The following is a 20,558-nucleotide window of genomic DNA, read 5'->3' as shown; positions in this document are numbered from 1 at the left end:
TGTGTGTGTGTGTATGTGTGTATATATATATATGAAAGGCATTAACATTAAATCTATATCTATAGATATATGTGTGTGTTTGTGTATTTATCCCTCTGACTTTTGGTGCTCAGTTACTGTAATGCCAGCCCAAAGCACCATTTTACATATATTTTTGCCTCATATAATATACCTCACTTTGAAATACTGCTAATGGTAAATGTTGACACTGTTACTGTGGGCACTTTTCTGTTACTGTGTAGACATGCCCTTAGTGACTAGTATTCTAGAGAGAGGTAGTATTTCAGAGTCCATGTTGTCTCGCAGATTAAAATGAGGAATATTTATTAAACTGACATAATATTAGCCATTATTGAAGTCTGATATAGATTGAAAGAGTCCAGCATATCAGAGTATTTTTTTTGTATTAGAGATTTTTTTTAAAACCTTCCTCAGAGGCATTGGATGTTGACTACAGCCAATGCTGGGGATATTGACTGGGGTGTGCTAATGCTCCTCCTGGGTCTTAAAGCCAGAGATTCTTGGCTTAAAGCGTCTTGCTCCCTCTGCTTGGGGTCAGACCAATCACCATATTTGGGGTCAGGAAGGAATTTTTACCCCATGGTCAGATTGGTATGGACTATGGGGATGTTTACCTTCCACTATAATGGAGGAACTAACCCTCTACCTGGGATCTCTTGATCATGTACTAACACCCTTTTACAGAAGCAGGACATTGGCTGCCATGGCACCCCTGCTTTACCTGTGGCAGGTTAGGGTATTATGTCTTGGGTTGTGTCAGGGTTAACTATACTTTTACTATAGGTTAGATAATGGATTTGTATGGGATGGTTTGGATAGGGATGATCCTGAGTTGGGCAGGGGGTTGGACTAAATGACCTCTTGAAGTCCCTCCTAGCCCTACTTCTCTATGATTCTCACTCTATTAGATGTATAAGCTTACTAAATTTATTAATTTACTTTAAAGTATGTTTCTCCTTGTGTACTACTTTAACCTTTTTACCCTTTGCTGGCTTAATGCCAGTGTCAACATATTTTCCTTTATTTCTAGATATTTATTTGGGATTTAAGCAGTGAATTTGACTGAATGATTTGTGAATTATGGAAGAATTAAAATCTTCCTCTAGGTGTGTTTGGGGCGGGGTGGAAGAGTGTTATGATTGCAGTAGCAAGCCCTGTATAGATAACATTGGATAATTTTATTTTCAAAATTAATGTCAAGGCTCTCTGAAAACAGTATGTATGTATGAGGCAGCCCGTGTGGTTGTTAGCACAGAGAACTGGAACTTAGGTAGTTGCATTCTATTTCTGCCTGTTGCCAGCATGCCATTCTTGAGTAAATTGCTTTACTCAAGCTATTTTTCCCATCCGTAAATGAGCCTTGTACTTTCCCTGCTTTGTAAAATATGTTGACAATTTTGAATGTAAAGATCCGTGTAAGAGCAAAATATTAGTTATCAGGGCCTGGAGGTATTTAGGTGTTTTACCAAATGGAAACTTCAAGGTTGACTTTGAAAAACAATAGATATGAATTACAAGAAAGTAGCTTTATGAATTTGGAGCTTCAATTTGGGACCCTGGGCCTTGTGTGACTCAGCAGTCATCACTGAAAAATCAGTAGCGGAAACTACGGAGTGCTGAAGTTCAGTTTAGACCCTGTGTGAGGAGTGTATTTTAGTGACACAATGCACACTTGAGGAAGGGTGGAAGAAAAAATAAGGTCCTGCTAGAGGTCTAGGTCCCAAACATTATATCCCAACAATTCCTTCAAAACGACATCCACAGCCAGTATAGTTGAGCCACTGAAGTACTGAGTGCCAGATGGCAGTAGCTTAAAGCTTGTTTAATCTACTTTTGGAAAGGATGGAGTTGGCCAAATAAGTAAGTAGAATAAAACAATTTTTAAAAATCTGATCTTAATATGAAGGAAAAAGAAATCTTTGTATATCTTTTCTCTTCCAGGTGAAGCCAGTTACGCACAGTAGAATCAATGTGTCTGCACGGTTTCGTAAACCTCTGCAGGAGCCATGTACTATTTTGTAAGTTGGCTTTTTCTGTAGGGATCAACATATTTTTAATGTTTCTATTGAGTTCTATTTTTTTTAAATTTAAGCACAGCTCTAATGTATTTAACTTTCCTTTATTTTTCCAGTCTGATTGCTAACGGAGACATCATAAATCCAGCAGTACGTCTCTTCATCCCAAGGAAAACACTGACTCAATGGGAACATGTTCTTGAGATGGTTACAGAAAAAATAACTCTCAGAAGTGGAGCTGTGCACAGGTATGAGGAAGCTGTAAGCTTGTAATACAAACTTTAGGCACTGACATATGTTTATGTCTCTGTAAACAGGTGATTGTTATCTGGAGGGGGTTTTTTCTATGGGAAATTGAAATTCTGGCATTTCTAAAGCAAGCAAACAATGTTCTTAACTAGAACAAAATGGCAACATTTTGAACTTTCCCACAAAACGAAAATTTAAAAAAATGTAAATTCAGGACCATCAAAATGTTTTATTTTGAATGTTTCCATTAATTTTGTTTAAACTTTTTTTATCTCCTATTAAATGTCATGCATTTTATTCATTAGCTTGACACTATCTGTAACCATAACACATCACTAAAATTAGGAATGAATGTCAGGCAGGTTCAAACTGAAATGAATTAACACAAATTCAAGGTAAAACATTTTGGCATTGTCCAAATGAAACAATTTGACCCTTTTCCAGGTAGCACCTGTCCAGTCCCTTTATCTCCAGGCCTGTGTTTCTGATGTCATTGTCAAACCCAAAATTTTGCTCACAAAATTCTTGGAACGCCTAAGATTAAATATAGAACTAAATAAGCATATGTGCACTTATAAATATATATGAGTGCTTTCTGGGTCAGATTTTCAGCTGGTATAAATGGATGTAAATCCAGTCACTTCAGTGTAGTGACATCTGGTGAGAATCTTACTCTTTATTTCCATCTAAACCATGAGAGCTTCCCTCTCATGTCTGGATGCAACTCTCTGCTTTAACAAGGAACCAAATAAGTAGGTTATCTATTAGTAGGTACTGTACCTACTAACTAAATTAGTAGATGTAGTAGATATAGTAGTATAATGATAGGTGGGTGAGAGGGCATGATCCCTGAGTGCTGCCCAGGGTGTGGGGTGCCAGAATGGAGGCAGTGGGGTGCCTCACCCTTCTGTCCCCTGTCTCCCCATTGCACCCTGCACCATCCAGGCAGCAGCTCTGGCAGTGGGGAGGGCTGAGCAGCAGTGATGGGGTTAGCAGTGCCTGGGTGATGGCACATAGTGTGGTGGCACCGGCTGATAGAAACAGGGTACTACAGGAGGTGGAGTTGTCAGAGCAGGGTTTTTGCCCATGGAAATCAGTGTTTAAAACCCATTTTGATAGCTATAAAGGAGGTGACATCTCCCCCCATAGCAGAGGATGTCTGGCCACTGCCTCTGCACCTTGCACAGTGACTGTCTAGATTGTAGGGCTGGGAAGTTATGCCTCTGGTAGGGTATAAACTGTGACTAAGACTGTAGTTGAAGAATTTCCAGCAGTGTTTTATGTTAGTCATTCTCTTTTTTTAGATATGATAAAAAAAAATATGCACAGCATATTTGAATCAGTCAGTGTTCCCCTCCTCTGGTTTCCTATTAACCTAGTTTTCATATCCTGCTCCTTAAAATGGTAGGAATATATATTAAATAAGCTAGTAAAGTAATTGTTGTTCTTTAATAAGTCACAGATTAATTGCTATGGATTATGGTAACTGTGTTATCATTAGGTGGAAGGTCCTGTGAGCTCACTGATGCTGGGAAGATATAACTTCTCATTATACAAGGAGTGAGAGAATTACGAGAAACACAGTGCATGCTCGGTGTTTTCCTTTTCCACATCATTAACAGCCTAGCTGCCAACATTTTTAAAGCTTCATTGGTGACATTTTTATGCCACTGATTCTTTCCACCAAGTAACACTGGTATGGGAACAGTTGCAGGAAATATGGGATAAGAAGAAAGACGGGAAACAAAGCGTCAGGAAATAACGGGTGCCAGGTCCCTGATAGATATGTTGCACATGTGTATGGGCAGCTCGGAAGTGTGAGGTTAGATGATGGTTAGGAGGTACACCTTGGGTTGATGACATAGAAATTGTGTAGACAAAGGGATGGGAGATGAAAGAATTGCAGGTGAAGCAGGTAGGTGTGTGGACAAGGCTGCAGATGGGGATTCTGGGCCATGGGTGACTGGTGCCTCCTGAGCCTGGGTGGGGGGCACCAGATTGGCAGTGGGCAGTGGGGGTGGATTTCCCTAGTGGCTGATCGTTGACTGGGGGTGGGGGAGTCCCCCAGGAGCCCATCACTGACTGGGGGCAGGGGTCCCCCAGTGGCCCATCACCGAGCCTGTGGCAAAACCAGAAGTGCACTTCTGGTGGCACTTCCAGTTTCACAGCTGGAGCTTCCAGGGGGTGCACGGCCTATTTCAGGGGGTGCACGGGCACCCATCTGCCCCCCTTATGCACTGCCAATGTTCTGGGGCATTGCCCCCACACCTTGCATCACTGCCACAGTCTGCCAGCTTCTGCTTCCTCTGCTCCTGTCTTCCTTTTTCTGGCTGTGGCATGGGAGGGGAGGTAGAGCAGAACATCTCCCTGTGGCCCAAAGAAAAGATGGCAGGGGGGTTCATGAAAAACATGGTGAGCTGTGGATAGACGTGACTGAGTGGGTGGGTTGAAGGCTGCAGAGGCATAAATGGAACACAACCTATGTGCTGCTTGTCAGGTCTGTAATATATGTTATATTGGAGTGAAACATTACCAGGTATTTAAAGTAAAAACAATGACAAACAGGCATTTAATGATAAAACTGTGTGTGTGTATGTACACATGCACACGTGTATGCACGCGCACACAATGTTTTATTGTTCAATGCCTGTTTGTCATTGTTTTTACTTTAAATACCTGATTATGTTTAACTCCATTACTTCCATTATTATTCTTATTGAGAAGAATATAGCTGGAGGCCACTGAATATTTCATGATAAATCTTTTGGGTGTTTCATTAGGAAGAAAGCATTAAATGAAACAACAAACATGACATTAAAAGCACAAAAACACATGAAGTAAAATTCACATACATATCACCTATGGTAGAATTCATCTCCTAAGCTAGATTGATTTGCCTTAGTTATTCAGGCTTCTTCAAGCAGTGTGTGGTCAAGCAAAGCATGATGAAGTGAATTCAGAAATGGGTTCCTTATTGATTTTAGACACCCATGTCTTTGTGAGCCTGCTTGATCATTAATGGCCTTCAGCTGGTACTCATGGCTTATGTGTGGCAGTCAAGTTTTTTGCTGACATTTCTGTGAAATGTTTGGACTAAAAAATGCCCTGCTCAGTACACGTGATAACAGAGGAGGAGCCATTAACCTGACTTACTGGATGTGCAAGGGAGCAGCAAAGTGATTAATATTTTGGAAAGCTGCGATTGGGGGTGTGTGTGTGTCTAATAATATATAAAATGAGCAAATAATCTGGTTATGTTAACTCACAATCTTCTATACCTAGAATATTGAGGAACTTCCAAATCTTAGGAAGCAGAGGAGCATAATGGATTACAAAAATGTGATAGGAGTGTAGTTATACAAGTTGTGTGGTTTGTCTGATTTTGTGCAAGGTTAAACCCAGTGGGCACCTGACCTCAGAAATACAGAAAATGCAGTCATCAAATTATTTTTCTTCATTCATACTGATTATAGAAAATTAATGTAAAATGCTGAGAATTGTCTGAAAAAGAAACATTTTGTCTCTCATAAAATACAGAACATTACAGCATTGCGGAGATCTCTCTTCATAGATTCATAGATTAAGGGTTGGAAGGGACCTAGTAGATCTTCTAGCCCGACCCCCCGCCAGGGCGGGAGAACAACAAAAAACCCCAAAAAGAGAAACGGGACTCAAATGAGTCCAGCCAGGTAGGCATCCAGCCTCTTCTTAAAGACCCCCAGGGTAGGGGCCAGCACCACTTCCCTTGGAAGTTGGTTCCAGCTCCTAGCCGCCCTAACTGTGAAGTAGTTTTTGCGGATGTCCAATCTATACCTCCTCTCCATCAACTTGTGCCCATTACTCCTTGTTATGCCAGCGGGCGCTAGGGGAAACAGCGTCTCCCCCAAACCCTTCTGGTCCCCCCTAGTGAGTCTATAGACGGTCACCAGGTCCCCCCTCAGCCTTCTCTTGTGGAGGCTGAATAGGTTCAGGTCCCGCAGTCTCTCACTGTAGGGTCTGCCCTGTTGTCCCTGGATCATGCGGGTGGCCCTCCTCTGGACCCTCTCCATGTTGTCCACATCCCTCTTGAAATGGGGCGCACAGAACTGGACACAATACTCCAGCTGTGGCCTGACCAGCGTCGCGTAGAGGGGGAGGATCACCTCCTTGGCTCTACTCGAGATGCACCTGTGGATGCACGACAAGGTCCGGTTAGCCCTGCCAACCATGACCTCGCATTGTCGGCCCATGTTCATCTTGGAGTCTATAATGACTCCAAGATCTCTTTCTGCCTCCGTGCTCTCGAGTAGGGAGTTCCCCATTGTGTAAGTGTGCTGCTGGTTCCTACTGCCCTATTCATGCTCTTATAATTTGGAAAAAGCTTATTGTGATGTTAAATTTACTATTTGTTTCTGTATCATCACCTGTTTGAGTTTATGAATAACATGCATATTTAAGGTTCCTCTAGAAGGTTTATCAAATATACAAATTTTAATGTTAATTTTAACTATGCAGACATACTTCGGCTTTTGAATTCTGGAATACGTTGCACAGGATAGAATGATTTCCTCCTTCCCCACACCACACACTTTAATTATGATCTTTCTTTTATAAGATCACACTCTTAGAAATGAGGTGGCTGGAACAAAGAGAAATAAAAATCACCAAGCAAGAGAATATCCTTCCTTCAGCTTCAGTAAATATTAGTGCAGTAACTTGTTACTTTATCTACAGCGACAATTTAACTTAGAGATCTCTGTAGTGTGACGGACACATCCAGTTTGGTATTTAGTTGCTCTATACATGCTACACTTTGCTATAACTTAGAAATGATTTGGCAAAATTATAGCAATAATCCAAAGTATTTTGTATCAGTAAGTGTGCTATGCTCATATTATTAATTATTTTCACCTATGAAATGAATTGACTATAAATTCTAAATTTGAGGACTTTGATTAGTTTATTCTTCCCATATGGCTAAATGGGAGGGAAGTCCCAGCCAGATGTGAGGATAAGGAAAAAGAAATCTCAGAATGGAATGGATCAATTCCAAATTAGATTTCCATGTTTCCAAGGAATTGATCTTTTTCTGACATTCTTCCCTGGTGGTTGGTTTTTTTTGTCAGACTGGTAGTTGTGTGACAGCCTCTCTAGCTTTGCATTTTAAAATCTGGTAAAATTGTGGCCAGAATAGATAAAATCATTATTTCTTTAAGGGTATAGGTTATACTGGCTTTTTGATGTGGTTAGCAAATCTAATTGGATATTAGAATAATTAATATATTCATGCTTTTAATACTAATATTTTTCAGGCTTTATACTTTAGATGGAAAACTGGTTCAGAGTGGGTCAGATTTGGAGAATGGGCAATTTTACATTGCAGTGGGCAGAGACAAGTTTAAGAAGTTGCCTTATGGTGATCTACTCTTTAGCAAGTCTACCATCAGAAGACCGCAAGGGTAAGCTCACATTGTGTACATTAATTGTTTGGGTGTTTGGGTTTGCATCATTGTGTTTACAAACCATGGCCAATAAAGTACAAAACCCTACTTCCAGGCACACACAATGGAACATGGATTCAGACTATTACTGGTATTTATAATTTTGAAAAAACCTAATGGTCAAAATCAATCAGAAAGAAAAGGAGAAAAATAATATTAACAGAGAGAAAGAAAGGTGAGAACAATGGACAGATTTTTTTCCCATAAGCATGCCATTGAAACTGGAGATTGTCTATCACAAAAAAAATACTAGGGGAAGGATTTTTCGCTCCTTTAGCCTGGCTTTCCCCCATCAGGAGCCCACTTTCTCTGCATATCTTTATGAACTTCCGTGGAGCTATGCTAATTTACAACCATTTAATGTCCACTTTATTTTTATATCTTGTTTGAGCATATGCTCTTTTAGAAAGGTGTTGTAAACCAGCCTCTGACCTTGGTGTGAAGCAAGAACTTCCTTAGTGGCATCCAATGTCTTCCCTTGATTACCTGTTCAGAGAGGAAAGGGAGCTGAGCTGGACTTCGCTATGTGTTCAACAGGAGCTAGGCAATGCCTCTGCAATGTTACAAACACTACTGGGCATGTTACTTATTACTTACTATAAGTCATCCCATTGATTTTCAAATGGACAGTGCATGGTAGTAAATTCTATAGTGGTAGTAGGTATGGGCAGGATTAACTCATAATGGCATACAGCATAAGGATCTAAAAAGTTGGAGTGGTCCCTTACATTTTTTGAAAAAAAATGTTGTCCCCACATCATCTTACATTTTTTCTCTAGCATAAATTGGGAATAGTTCCTTTAAAACCAATGGAATCATGTAAGTTAGGAACTAATGTTAGATCAGAATTTGTCCTATAGTTTTACAAATTAGCTAGCATGCAATACACATTGATTTAACAGACGATTTGTAGAGTGCATGCAACTCAAAGTGAAAAGTGTTTGCAAAGAAATAATGGAAAGATGAAAAGTTCTTTTGAAAGTAGTGGGAATGTGCAGATTATACCAGCTGTGAGGCTCTTCTGCCTATTAAGTAAAGGATACTATCCTCAAGTTTTTTCAGTATACGAAGCATGGAAATGTAATTTATATCACAAATGATTAAACTTTTATGTTGGTGACATTTCTTAATAAAACAGTGCAGTAGAAAAATTAATAAATGGCGTTTCCGTAATTAAGACAACAGACCACTGTTTTGTATCTGAAAACATATATGCACATTTAGTATCTATGACATAGATAGTATTCAGAGTCCTAAGGTATTTTTTTTTCTACAGCTCCAAAGCCTCTTCACTGCCTCCTATTGCAGGATCCCGAAAATCTAAAGGGAGTGTGAGTATCATATGTCATAATAAGGTTCTTAATTCCAAGAGATGGAAAATCATTGTCCTTTTGGGTTTCAGTTAAACCTGAGGAAAGAGAGCCCACAGCCACCTGGTGGTACGTTTATTACTGTCTGAAGAATATAAAGCTATTTACAGGACTAGTTACACAAAAAATAATTGAAGCAAATACTGTTGCTGGAACAATTTCTTGATTCTGTACAACACCTTGCAGAACACTTCTGAAACACAAACAAAGACCAGATGCTCATTCTGAGATGTTTCTTTGAAGCCTGTTGAATAATCCTTGCATGTTTGGACCCTCAATATGTACTTGATTCAATGCCCACTGGAGACGGTGGGAGTCTTCCCACAGACTTAAATGGACTTTGTATCAGTCTCTAAAAGAATTACCTATCCCATGTTCCCAGTGTTCTGGAAAATAATTACAGATGAAGAGTCCAGTTCCCTACCATTTTGCACCCTATATAGACATTTACACCATAAACATTTTATGGCTGTTCTCTCACTTTGTCATACTATTAATTACCTGAACTTCTGGCAGGGTTACTATTTATGGTGAAATAAGCATGTTAATTATGTGATAAGTATAACCTCTTCCAGGGGACTTGAGCACATTGGAGGAGTCATCAGATTAGGCCTCGTTAAGTGAGGCACCTAATGTTGAGGCAAGCAACAATTATAGGTTGGAGCAGTAATAGGATTGGGCCCAAGGTACTTATAAATCAATTATTTGATGATATGGTTCATGTACCAGAATTAGACTGATTAGTCTGTAATTCGCTGGGTGTTCCATTTCCCCTTTTTCATCAATCTTAAGGGGTTTCATCTGACCTCTGGGAGTTTTCAGATAAATAGCTGATGGCTCTGCAATAACTTCAGCCAATACCTTGAATACTCTTGGGTGACTCTTCTCAGACCCTGCTGGTTTGCCTACATCTAACTAATCTAAATAACCTCCGAATTATTCTTTCCCTATTTTAGACTGAGTACCTACTTCCCTGACCTTGATCTTAATTATAGTCCTCATTGGTTAGTTGCTTTTTATTTCAGCCAGTGCTGAGTGAGTGCAATATGGGTATAAAGTAGTACCATATCACTATAGCAGTATTTTATTTGCTCTGCCCTGACTCTAGACAGGCATAAAGTTACAGAACAGTAATAATTAATCCCACAGTCTAAAAATATAAATCTAGTACTCTTATTTTCCCCAAACCACTTCTGTCTGACAGCCAAAATATACTAGCTGCCTCCGTTATTATTATCATCCTCATCATTGTCATTGCCAATGGCACCATCACTACTATGTATCACTACCTCATTCAGTTTAAACTCAATAAAAGATGAAAAGATCAATATAAAGAGAAATTTCCTTTTTTTCATTCATATAAGTTTCTAAAATTCTAGCATCTGTTTTTCATAAGTCCTATTTAACTATCACAAGTCTGAAAAATAGAAACAAGAAGATGACATCCAGTACTGGTATGTGCAAAAAAATGAATTAATCTCTTATGCTGTTTTATGTTATTGAAAGAAGTAATAAAAGCAAGTTTCAACTCCCCCCCCCGACAATTTAACTATGCATGGTGGGAATTTAAAATCATGTAAACAGATAGGAAGATAGGAATATAAACTTATGATATTTATCATCTAGGGCAACATTTTCAGCTGGCATAGGTTAGTGAAGTTCCACTGGTTTCAGCCTGGAATCTATACTCTGTATTGCTATTGCTTGTTGGTTCAGGGCTCTCTAATGTGAATTTGAGAAATTGTAGCCATTAAAACAAAAAGACTGAACTATGACTATACTCTCTGTCTTCATTAAACAAAAATAATATCTATTTTTCTGAGCCATTGATAACTAGATGGCAAGATAGCATTATTTAAGATGCCATCTAAAAATCCTGGTAGTAACTTAATATACTTGCTTCTGTGCTTTGATGCCTATTAATACTGAAACTTAGGCAGTTTACTGTGAAACTTAAGAAAAATTGCCCTGTATTCACCTATGAAAACTATGAACCTTATTCTTAGGGGAATGATCGACAATCTAAATCTACTGTTGGATCCAGCGACACAGCAGAAATGGTGTCATCACCTCAGCCTCCAAAAAGAAAAGAAAAGAAAACACAGAACCAAGAGGAGAGCCATTCTTCTAAGAAAAACACAAAAGTGAAACAAAATGTAAGAGTAGCGACCTCAGCTTATGCTCTCCAAGACAATGGTAAGTACTTGGGTGAAGTGTATCATACTGTAGCCACCTAAATGCAAAGGGCCAAACTGATCATGGATACACCGGTGAAAATTTAGAGTAGCACAGTGGTGTGACACGTGGCCTTGTGCTGTCAAGTGAATTTGACTGCGACATTAATATACAAATCAAATTTTGAGTTACAATTGGCAGGTACATTCACAGCCTTAGCTCAATTTATAAAAGAAAGAAGAAGCTGGAATACGCTATACACGCTATAAGTTAAGTAACCTTTATCTTTTGTGCTTTTGGTACAAATGGGAAAAAAAAAAAGATCCCTGCCAAAACCTATTTTCTCCATTCTGTATTGCAAGCAAAAAGGAACATCACGTTCTCCCAGAGGATATGATAGTAGCCACCTGATGCAACACAATGACTAGATCCTCTAGAAGTAAGACAAATGCAAAACTCCAGTTAGTCAATAGTAGCAGGGACAAATCACTTTTGGACTTATTCAAGGCAGCTTCTGATTTCCTTCCTTGCTATGCCTTGGCAGCAATTCAGGAATTGAATAATAAATGTTCTCTCTGAGAAATTGTTTTCTTTTTATTATTCTGTGAGATGTTTCTATGCCTAGAAGAATATCCTCTTTATCAAGGTATGTTGCTGAATTGTTAGGCTTGCTATTTTTTCTTATCAGTAATAGTTCCAAAATGCTTAACAGACCAAATAATATCTGTCAGCAATGATAAATTACACTTTTCACAGCTTTTGACATTCCATACACTGTCTTTTAAATGTACCATAATACTCAGCATACTGGATTCAGTGGTGCTTTTTGTATATCTGCACCTGTATAGGATTATGATTTATAAACTGTACTTTGTGATTGAAGAGTAGATTTGAACATTGGCATTTAGAGATCAATTAATCCCTTTACTGTGAATCACTTTGTAATATAACCAGTGTTCCCTCTAAGCTGCATGCATGCATGGCTGTACACAATAAAAAATCATGCCATGCAATAACTTTTTAATGCTGCGTACATAGTGGCATACCGACAGGAGGTGTGTGTGTGGGGGCAATAGGAGGCCATGGCCCCCTGGGAACCAGCCTGGGGGGATGCCCAGTGCTGTAGCAAGGGGGCAGCAATGCGCCCCCCCACTGCCACCTTCTCATCTGGCTGCTTGTCACCACCCCATCCTGGCCACAGGCTGCTGCAAGAGGTGCGGAGGGGCAAGCACACTGAGATACCCGCGCACTCCCAGCCAGGATTGCTTACAGATCACTAAACCTTAGAGGGAACATTGAATATAACCATGTCTTTCATAGTATGTCTGTAGAATTGTTGGTTTATTTTAGTTTTGAATTGGATGCCCTTGGATTATATTGCTGATATTAATATAGCTGGGCATAATTATGGGTGGTACTCAAACTATGGTTCCTTCTATCTTAACTAATTATCTTACTATAGTGAAAGTAAGTGACAGTTCTGTTCTTCTTTTCCTTTCAGACCGTGACTGTCCATTTACATAGCTTTTAAAATGATCTCAGTAGATCCCCATCTTATCAGGGTTTCTCTGGCAAGTGTTTTTCTTTTTTCTTGTGTGGGCTTTGCTGTCCTTGTTTAAAGCCTCAAGGCTTTCTATTTAAAAGCAAGAAAGAGGGGGACTGCAAGTTCTTGATCTTAGAGGGGGCCTTGGGGTTAGTATCTCAGGATCCTCTAACTCAAAGTCACCAAATCAGTCACCAACAACCAAGAAAAAAAATCTGTCCATCACACAAGTTATGGAGAGGTGCTTTGAGTCCACTGAAGGATGCCTTACGTCCAGAAAGGCTGACAACTGCTGTTTTTAGAGAACAGGAGATAAGCAGAGAAATCATAGCTGGGTCATTGTTTTTCCATATCAGGTGTTGCTGTTTTTCTATGACTGCTGGGAGTCTCTTAAGTGCTCCAGCCAGCTGACTTCCTGCTGCTTCCACTTTGAATTCCCCCGTCTACTGAATTTTGCACAAATCAAAGAACTCAAGCTCCACCATACTGGTCCTAGCTGAAGGAGGCAAGGGATCTGCTCTGTTTCCCTCTCTGCTCTTCTTTCTTTAACCTCTCATATGGCAAGAAAGATCCAAGTGTGAAGACAGAAAAGGCTCAGGCTTTTTGGTGGCAGGGGTGTGGGAGGATGGAGGTGTGCACTTCCCTGCAGCTGCTCAGGGAAACTGAATCTTCAAACTGAGCACAGGGAGCTGAGGAGGAGGAATCCAGGTGGTTAGCTCTGGTTGGCTGGTAGTGAAGGAAAATATGCTGTCCCTATGATCAACCTTTTGATCATGGTGCCCCTGCCAGATGGCTTTCTGGGCTCTTTCCTGACTGGGCAGAGACTACAGGGCACTTTGTGATGGTATAATGGGCTTCAGAATGGTTTGTGGTCACAAGCAACCTGTGGAGTGTACAATTCATGAGAAACATTTATAGGTACAAGTGACTTGCCAGCACTTTTCCAAATACAACCTATTCTGATTTCTTTTTTTTTCATGCTGAAGCTAAAGCTCAGATATTTAATTAAGAAATAATGACTTAATACATATTTTGATGAGACTGTATAACCTGTTGAACCAAGGTGTCATTCAGCATTTAAACTGAAGTCTTTCTAGTAATTGCTGTTGCTGTGACTTGGCTCAAAACCATGAGATATTCAACACTGAAAAGATAATAGAACAGTGTTAACAAAGCAAACAATGTGTAGGGTCCCCATCCTGAAATCCCTGCACCCCAGTCAATTCCCACTGGCCCTCTTGGGTGGATCCTAGGACTGTCAAAACTATTCTTCTTGGTAGTGATCCAGGGAAAAAGGATACCATCCTCTACTAAGTCTTTGGGTGAGGAGTATTCAGAAGTGGTTGCATGGACTTTCAGTTTGCTTCACTGAATGCTCTGACACTTCTTCAGCCAGATCATATGAAAACAGTTTGGGAAGCAGCTTCATGATAATTCTCCTCACAAGATTGTCGCCTCTTGTATTTGAATGAAGAATGCATACTTACTCCATTTGATGGCCCATCATTCCCATTTTTCAATTAAGCATAATCATTCTCTTTAGATTTAGACTCGAGCTAAATTTCATGTGCACCAGATTGTGATATAGTCAAATCTTTTTTCCCCACTGTTTTACTTGGTACTTTGCCCCATCCTTGAACTTTTTCTGCTGTAAAGAGCAAAAAAGTAGAATGTTGTCATTTCTAGATGTTAAGAGCCATCACTGACAGTAGATATAGCTGCTAATTATGATCCCAGACATATCATTCTGTTTGAGTAGCTGGTGGCAGGTACTTTTCTGGTCAGGAGATTTGTACTGTTAACTTTTAGAAAGTAGTACTTTTGCGATGGCCTTTTTCTAAATAAATGGTTTCCTTTCGCTATGTGATGTCACTTGGACATTATACAGGACACTGAAGGGATTTTCTTCCTTTTGTGCTTTATACTTCCTCTGACTATAGTAGACATGAAACTGCCTAAATGACAGCTTTGAACACTTACATTCTTCTATCTTGTCCACAGAAGAGATACAGCAATGGCTGCAGTAACACAAGTTTTATTCCCTTACCTTACCAATGTGTTTAAAATGTGTCTGGGTGAGCTTGTCTCTCTAAAAAAACAGAGTAGTTCATACTGCGTGCCTATGGATTTCCTAGATTCTCTGATGTGTAATAAGCTGCCAATTGTTTGATGAACTATTCTTGTTTAGCAAGAGCTGATCTTGTTGGGGAAACATTTGAGGATTCTGCTGACTCTGAGGCAGGTGCCTCATCTCAGTTGTGGGCTAGATAGTCTTAAGATTAGCAGTAGTGGCAGAAGAAGGAGCAACTGTTGTTAGGGAGAAAGCTAAAACCAGACTCTATGGTGAGTTTTTGATCCTCTGCTGTGTGTCTTTTTTCAAAGCAGGTTTGAAAAGGTATCTGGTCACATGCAGGTTTCAGAGGACGCTTCAGTGTCCTCCAATAAAAAATAAAGAAAATATTTTCTTCATAATGCATAGGATCATGCTAGATGAGAATCTGTCAGCACCTAGATATGATTAATTATACTACTACAACATAAATAAGCACTAGTGCATATATTTAATTTAGTTTTGGTACTTCATTTTGCTTCAGGATGTCTGAATAAATCCAAGTGCTGCTTGCATGCACTGATGATACAAAGATGGAGCGTTAAAATATATTTTTGATCAGTTAGAGTGATTGAATTAATCTGCCATGGTCATTTCAATCTGTTTTTTAATGGAGAATGTAAATGTATGTTTAAATTCTCGGATTGTCAGTAGCAGAAAGCAAATATTCACTTGTAGTCAGATTTAAAAAGGAATGTTTTGATATGTTCAACATCAGTTTTCCTTGAACATAAGAGTAACTTCCATGGATATAGGAATTCCTTGGATTTACGGATACATTTGTTCAGATTTGCCTTGTATTTGAACATCTTTATTTCTTACCAGAGGTGGGAAATCAGCTTTAAAAAAAAAAAATTTGTGTGATATAAATAAGTCTAGACTTTATTTATGTGTAGCTTACTAGTAGAAGGAGGCATAAAAACACTAATTGTTCTGGTTTTATATACACACATTTGTTTTATATATGCACATCTGTTGAGTGATAACACATTATTCTAGTCTAACACTGTATGCCATGTGATGTGCAAAGTCCCTTGCCATGTGATTGGTCTCTTTCCAAGGAAATGAATGACAAAACCCGAAAGCTTGCTAAGAAATTTTTTTCCAACTATTTTAAGTTGGTTTAATAAAAGATATCAGATTCACCCAAAGAATTTTGTCTGCCTATGTCCTTAGACCAACACAGCTACAACCTACACCCCTGTCACACTGTTCTTTAGAAATTCAAATGTGCTAAGAAATAAAAGTCTCTTCAAGTAAACTATAATAGACTCTTAAACTGTTCTCACACACATTTTCCCTACTATTCATTTGCATATGTAATTCAGGCACATATTATGGCAATTACATGGAAACAAAGTGTAGGATTAGATAGTTTTCATCCTAGCAGAATTGGAGCAGTAGTCAACTAGGCTAGGTTAACTAATACATTCATCAATATATTAATAATATACAGGGAAGAAGTGATGTTATAGAATTTTTAGGTGCTCAAGTTATTTGTGTTAGTCTTCTCCAAACAAGTTAGTGAGGATCTTCAGAAGAATGGCCAACATAAGTCAGCAGCAGAGGAATGGGCACCACAGGACCAATGAACAAGCTAGAAAACAGAGGAGTTTGAGTGGGAGAGAGCAGGAAGCTCTGATTATCTGGGGAGAGGGTTTGTGGGTGCTGGTGAGTGGGAAAGCCTGCATGGATTGGACTTGGTGGTATAGCTTCAGTTTGGGAGTCATTTTGCAAGGTTGTTTGGAAGAATGTACAGAGGAGATCTCTCAGCTGTTAAGCCCAGCCTCTGACTGAGCTGAGCACAGTATGAACAAGGAGGTCAGCCTTCCCTAAGTAGACAGGCTAGGCTTGCCAGAAGTCAGTGACACAGAACAAGTGAATAGGCCAGCAAATAGGGCAGTTTGAATGGGCATCACTCCTCTTCTGAACCTGTGGCTGTACAGCTGGAGAACAAGTATGAAGCCTTGGCATTGGATAAGAAGTAGCCCACTCCAGTGGCAAGAGAGGCCAAGCCATGCTTGCCTAGGGGTGACAAGGATCATGATAAAAAAGGGACCTTGTATTTAGAAGAGACCTTAAAAGATCATCTAGTCCACCCTGCTGCTAAAGCCAGGATCATCCCTAACCAGACCATCCCAGCCAAGTATCCAATCTGTTCCTGAAAATTTCCACCACTTTTCTGGATAGCAAGTTCCAATGCTTGACTACCCTCATAGTCAGAAAGTTCCTCATAATATTCAGGCTAAATTTCCTCTGCTGTAGCTTAAGGCCATTGCTCCTAGTTCAGGCCCCTGTGGCCACAGAGAAAAAGCCTGTCTCCATCTTCTCTATAATCACCTTTCAGGTATTTGAAGACTGCTATCACATCCTCTCTCAAGTCTTCTCTTCAGGTTAAATAATCCTTCCTCTTTCAACCTTTTCTCATAAAACTTGCTTCTCAGGCACCTAATAATTTCTGTAGTTCTGTGCTGGACTTTCTTCAATATGACTGTATCTCTTCCCCGCCATTGATCTGCTTGGAGTACCACATCAGGGTCAAAGAAGCCAAAGTCCTGCTGGCAACACCACCTGTGCAGTCACATGTTGATCTCTAGGATGCATGTTTTCCTAGATGGGCCTTTACCCTTGACTGAAAGGATCAATGAAAATACCATTTGGGCCCCCATTCCCTTTACCCTTGTGCCCAGAACCATGTAGTCACTTTTGATCTGCTCAAGGCCAACCTTGGCAGTATCATTAGTGCTCACATGGATGAGGAGCCAGATGAATCTTGGCATCCTTTCCATGACTTCTCAAATGTGGAATCCTGGTAGGCAGCAGGCCTCTCAAGCTAATAGGTCAGGTTGGCCTCTGTGCCCCACAGGAGGAAATCTCCAGCCAGCACCACCCATTGCTTCCTCTTGGCAGCAATGGTCTCAATCCTTTGTGTACAACTGCAGAATGAGAAATGCCTTGCTAGGCCGCAGTACTGCAGAGAAGAACCTGGGGGTTATAGTAGACCATAAGTTGAATATGAGCCAACAGTGTGTTCTTGTTGCCAAAAAAGCCAACAGCGTACTGAGTTGTATCTTAACAGGAGAGTCACTTGCAAATCAAGGGAAGTGATTCTTCTGCTCTATTCAGCATTTCTCAAATGCAATAAAGGGTCTAGTTGTAGACAATTTGGAAGGTTGTGGACAATGCAACCCTTTTGAGCAAGGGACTGGATTGGAAAACCTCATGGGGTGCCTTCCAGCTCTACTTTCCTATGATCCTATGTTTAAGATGGAATTTAAAGTCGATAAATGCAAAGTAATGCTGATTGGCAGGGAAAAAATGAATCACTCATACCTTTTACAAGGTTCTAAATTAGCTGTATCAGCTTAGGGAAGTTATCTTGGCATCACTGTCACCAGTTTATTGGAAGCCTTCTCTCACTGTGTGACTGTGGTCAGATCAGTCAATATGATATTAGGATGCATAAGGAGAAGTGTGGGGAGCAATCTGAAAAAATATTGTATTATTATACAAATCAGTGGTATAACCTCATGTGGGATTCTGTGTGGGATACTGGCTATCCCAGATCAGAAAGAAGATTGCTGATGTAGAAATGGTCAAAGGAGGGGAAAAAATAGCAGGGGACTGGGATAGGGGAGAAAAACATATGAACAGAGTAAAACAACAGGATTGCCTAGAAAAGAGAAGACAGGGAAAAAAATAAATGGTAGTGGGCAGATAGATCAGGCAATTCTGTTCTTCTTGTCTCAGACCACAAGGAAAAGAGGATTGCTAATCAAATAAAGATAGGGAAAATTCAAATGTGATTTAAAAAAGAAATACTTTCTATGTATACACTGTATAACTAGATGGTGGAACACGGTGCTACAGGATGCCAAGAGATTAACAAGATTCAAAGAAGATATCTAAAATATCCAGTATTAGTAATAGTGTTAACCTGTGTGGGAAGTGCTTTAGAACTCATGATTTAAGGCAAAATCCAATTTCTAACTACTGGGGATTAGACTGAAATTCAGACAGGGTGCAGATTATCCCAAGACTTTCTCCTGTGAGGTTTTTACCACTTTTTAGATACCCAGTACTGACCACCATCAGACCTAGGATGTTGGTCAAGATAAGCCATGGGCTTGTTCCAGCCTGGCAATTCCTATAGTCCTGTTTATACATTGATGTCCTAAACAAATATAGACTTTTATTTCAAAATAGATTTAATTGGGGATTTTAAGCTGCAGGGGGTGACTTACTCATTTCTTTGTCAGCAAAAATGTAACAGTTTTCAAATGGCTGGGACAAAAGTGAATTCAGTTCCTTTTTTCCTAAGATCTCTAAAATTAGGCTTTTACTGCCTGCAGAGTAATAGCTTTCTTTTTCGCTATGTGAATGGAGTATTGGTCTAGTTTGCCAGAGAGAGATTTTTTCCTAATGCCTTTTTGTGCTTTTCATGCTGTGAAGCAGCTGATAGGTGTTCTCATGAAAGGTAAATTGTAGGAAATTCATATTTATAGGGATTCCGGCAGTAATCTTGGACAATTTACATTTAAGTGTAGCATGCATTTATTAGTGAAGAATACTGGTAAATCGATAGCATCTTTGAGGTTGGAATTGGGTACTGAAATGAAAAATAGCCTTTCCCCCTTCCTTTTAACTTGCCTCAAGTCAGTTATTTAACTTTGTATTAATCTCCAGAGGTATTGCTACCAGAGTGGGAATTATAAATCAGTTTGAACATGTCATGAATCTCTAAATTTTATAAATGCGTACTTAGTTTCTTAGAGACAAAATGGGATTATTTTCTTTTCATAGATTCATAGATTGTTAGGGGCTGGAAGAGACCTCACAGATCATCAGGTCCAGCCCCACTACTCTAGGCAGGAAGACAACTGGGGTCAAGTGACCCCAGTGAGGTGACTGTCCAGTCTGCTCTTGAAAACCTCCAAGTAGGTGACTGCACCACCTCTGAAGGGAGTTTATTCCACAGTCTGGACACCCTGACTGTGAAGGAGTTTTTCCTGGTATTAAGCCTGAAGCGGCCTTCCAGATGTTTGTGTTCATTGGTCCTGGTCTTCCCCGGGGGTGCCCTAGTGAACAGTTGTTCATCAAGCTCCTGATGCACTTCTCTGATATAAGTCAGCCACTATTAAGCCCCCTCTCAACCTTCTCTTCTTTAGGCAAAAGAGTCCCAGGTCCCTCAGCCTTTCCTCGTATGGCTTGGCTTGCAAGTGCCTGATCATATGAGTGGCTCTTTTCTGGACCCTCTCGAGGTTTTGCACATCCTTATTGAAGTGCGGTGCCCGGAACTGGACACAGTACTCCAACTTCATCAGTGACTTGGATGAGGGGGTGAAAAGTACCCTGTTCAAATTTGCTGATGACGCTAAGATGTGGGGGGATGTGGGCATGCTAGAAGGGACCTAGACAGGTTACAAGGGTGGACGGATGAGAATAGGATGGGATTCAACACCGACAAGTGCAAAGTGATGCACCTGGGGAGGAACAACCGGCACCATACCTACAGGCTGGGGAACTCCCTTCTTGTAAGTACAGAGGCAGAAAAGGATCTTGGAGTCATCATTGACTCCAAGATGAACATGGGCC

The 20,558-nt window shown here is 40.0% G+C and overlaps 1 protein-coding gene across 1 annotated transcript in view; it reads left to right on the top strand.

The window, feature by feature from the left end:
* Nucleotides 1-20,558, top strand: part of DCDC2 (doublecortin domain containing 2) — a 122,770-nt gene that overhangs the window by 43,636 nt on the left and 58,576 nt on the right. Inside the window, 5 exon segments of the mRNA XM_019523640.1 lie at nt 1,963-2,039; nt 2,153-2,284; nt 7,577-7,723; nt 9,042-9,096; nt 11,142-11,331. Of these exon segments, the coding sequence (XP_019379185.1) occupies nt 1,963-2,039; nt 2,153-2,284; nt 7,577-7,723; nt 9,042-9,096; nt 11,142-11,331 (601 nt within the window).

Source organism: Gavialis gangeticus, unplaced genomic scaffold (assembly GCF_001723915.1).
Source record: "Gavialis gangeticus isolate Ggan-Ray unplaced genomic scaffold, GavGan_comp1, whole genome shotgun sequence".
NCBI classification, from domain to species: Eukaryota; Metazoa; Chordata; order Crocodylia; family Gavialidae; genus Gavialis; species Gavialis gangeticus.
This window is presented reverse-complemented; position numbering and strand designations above follow the sequence as displayed.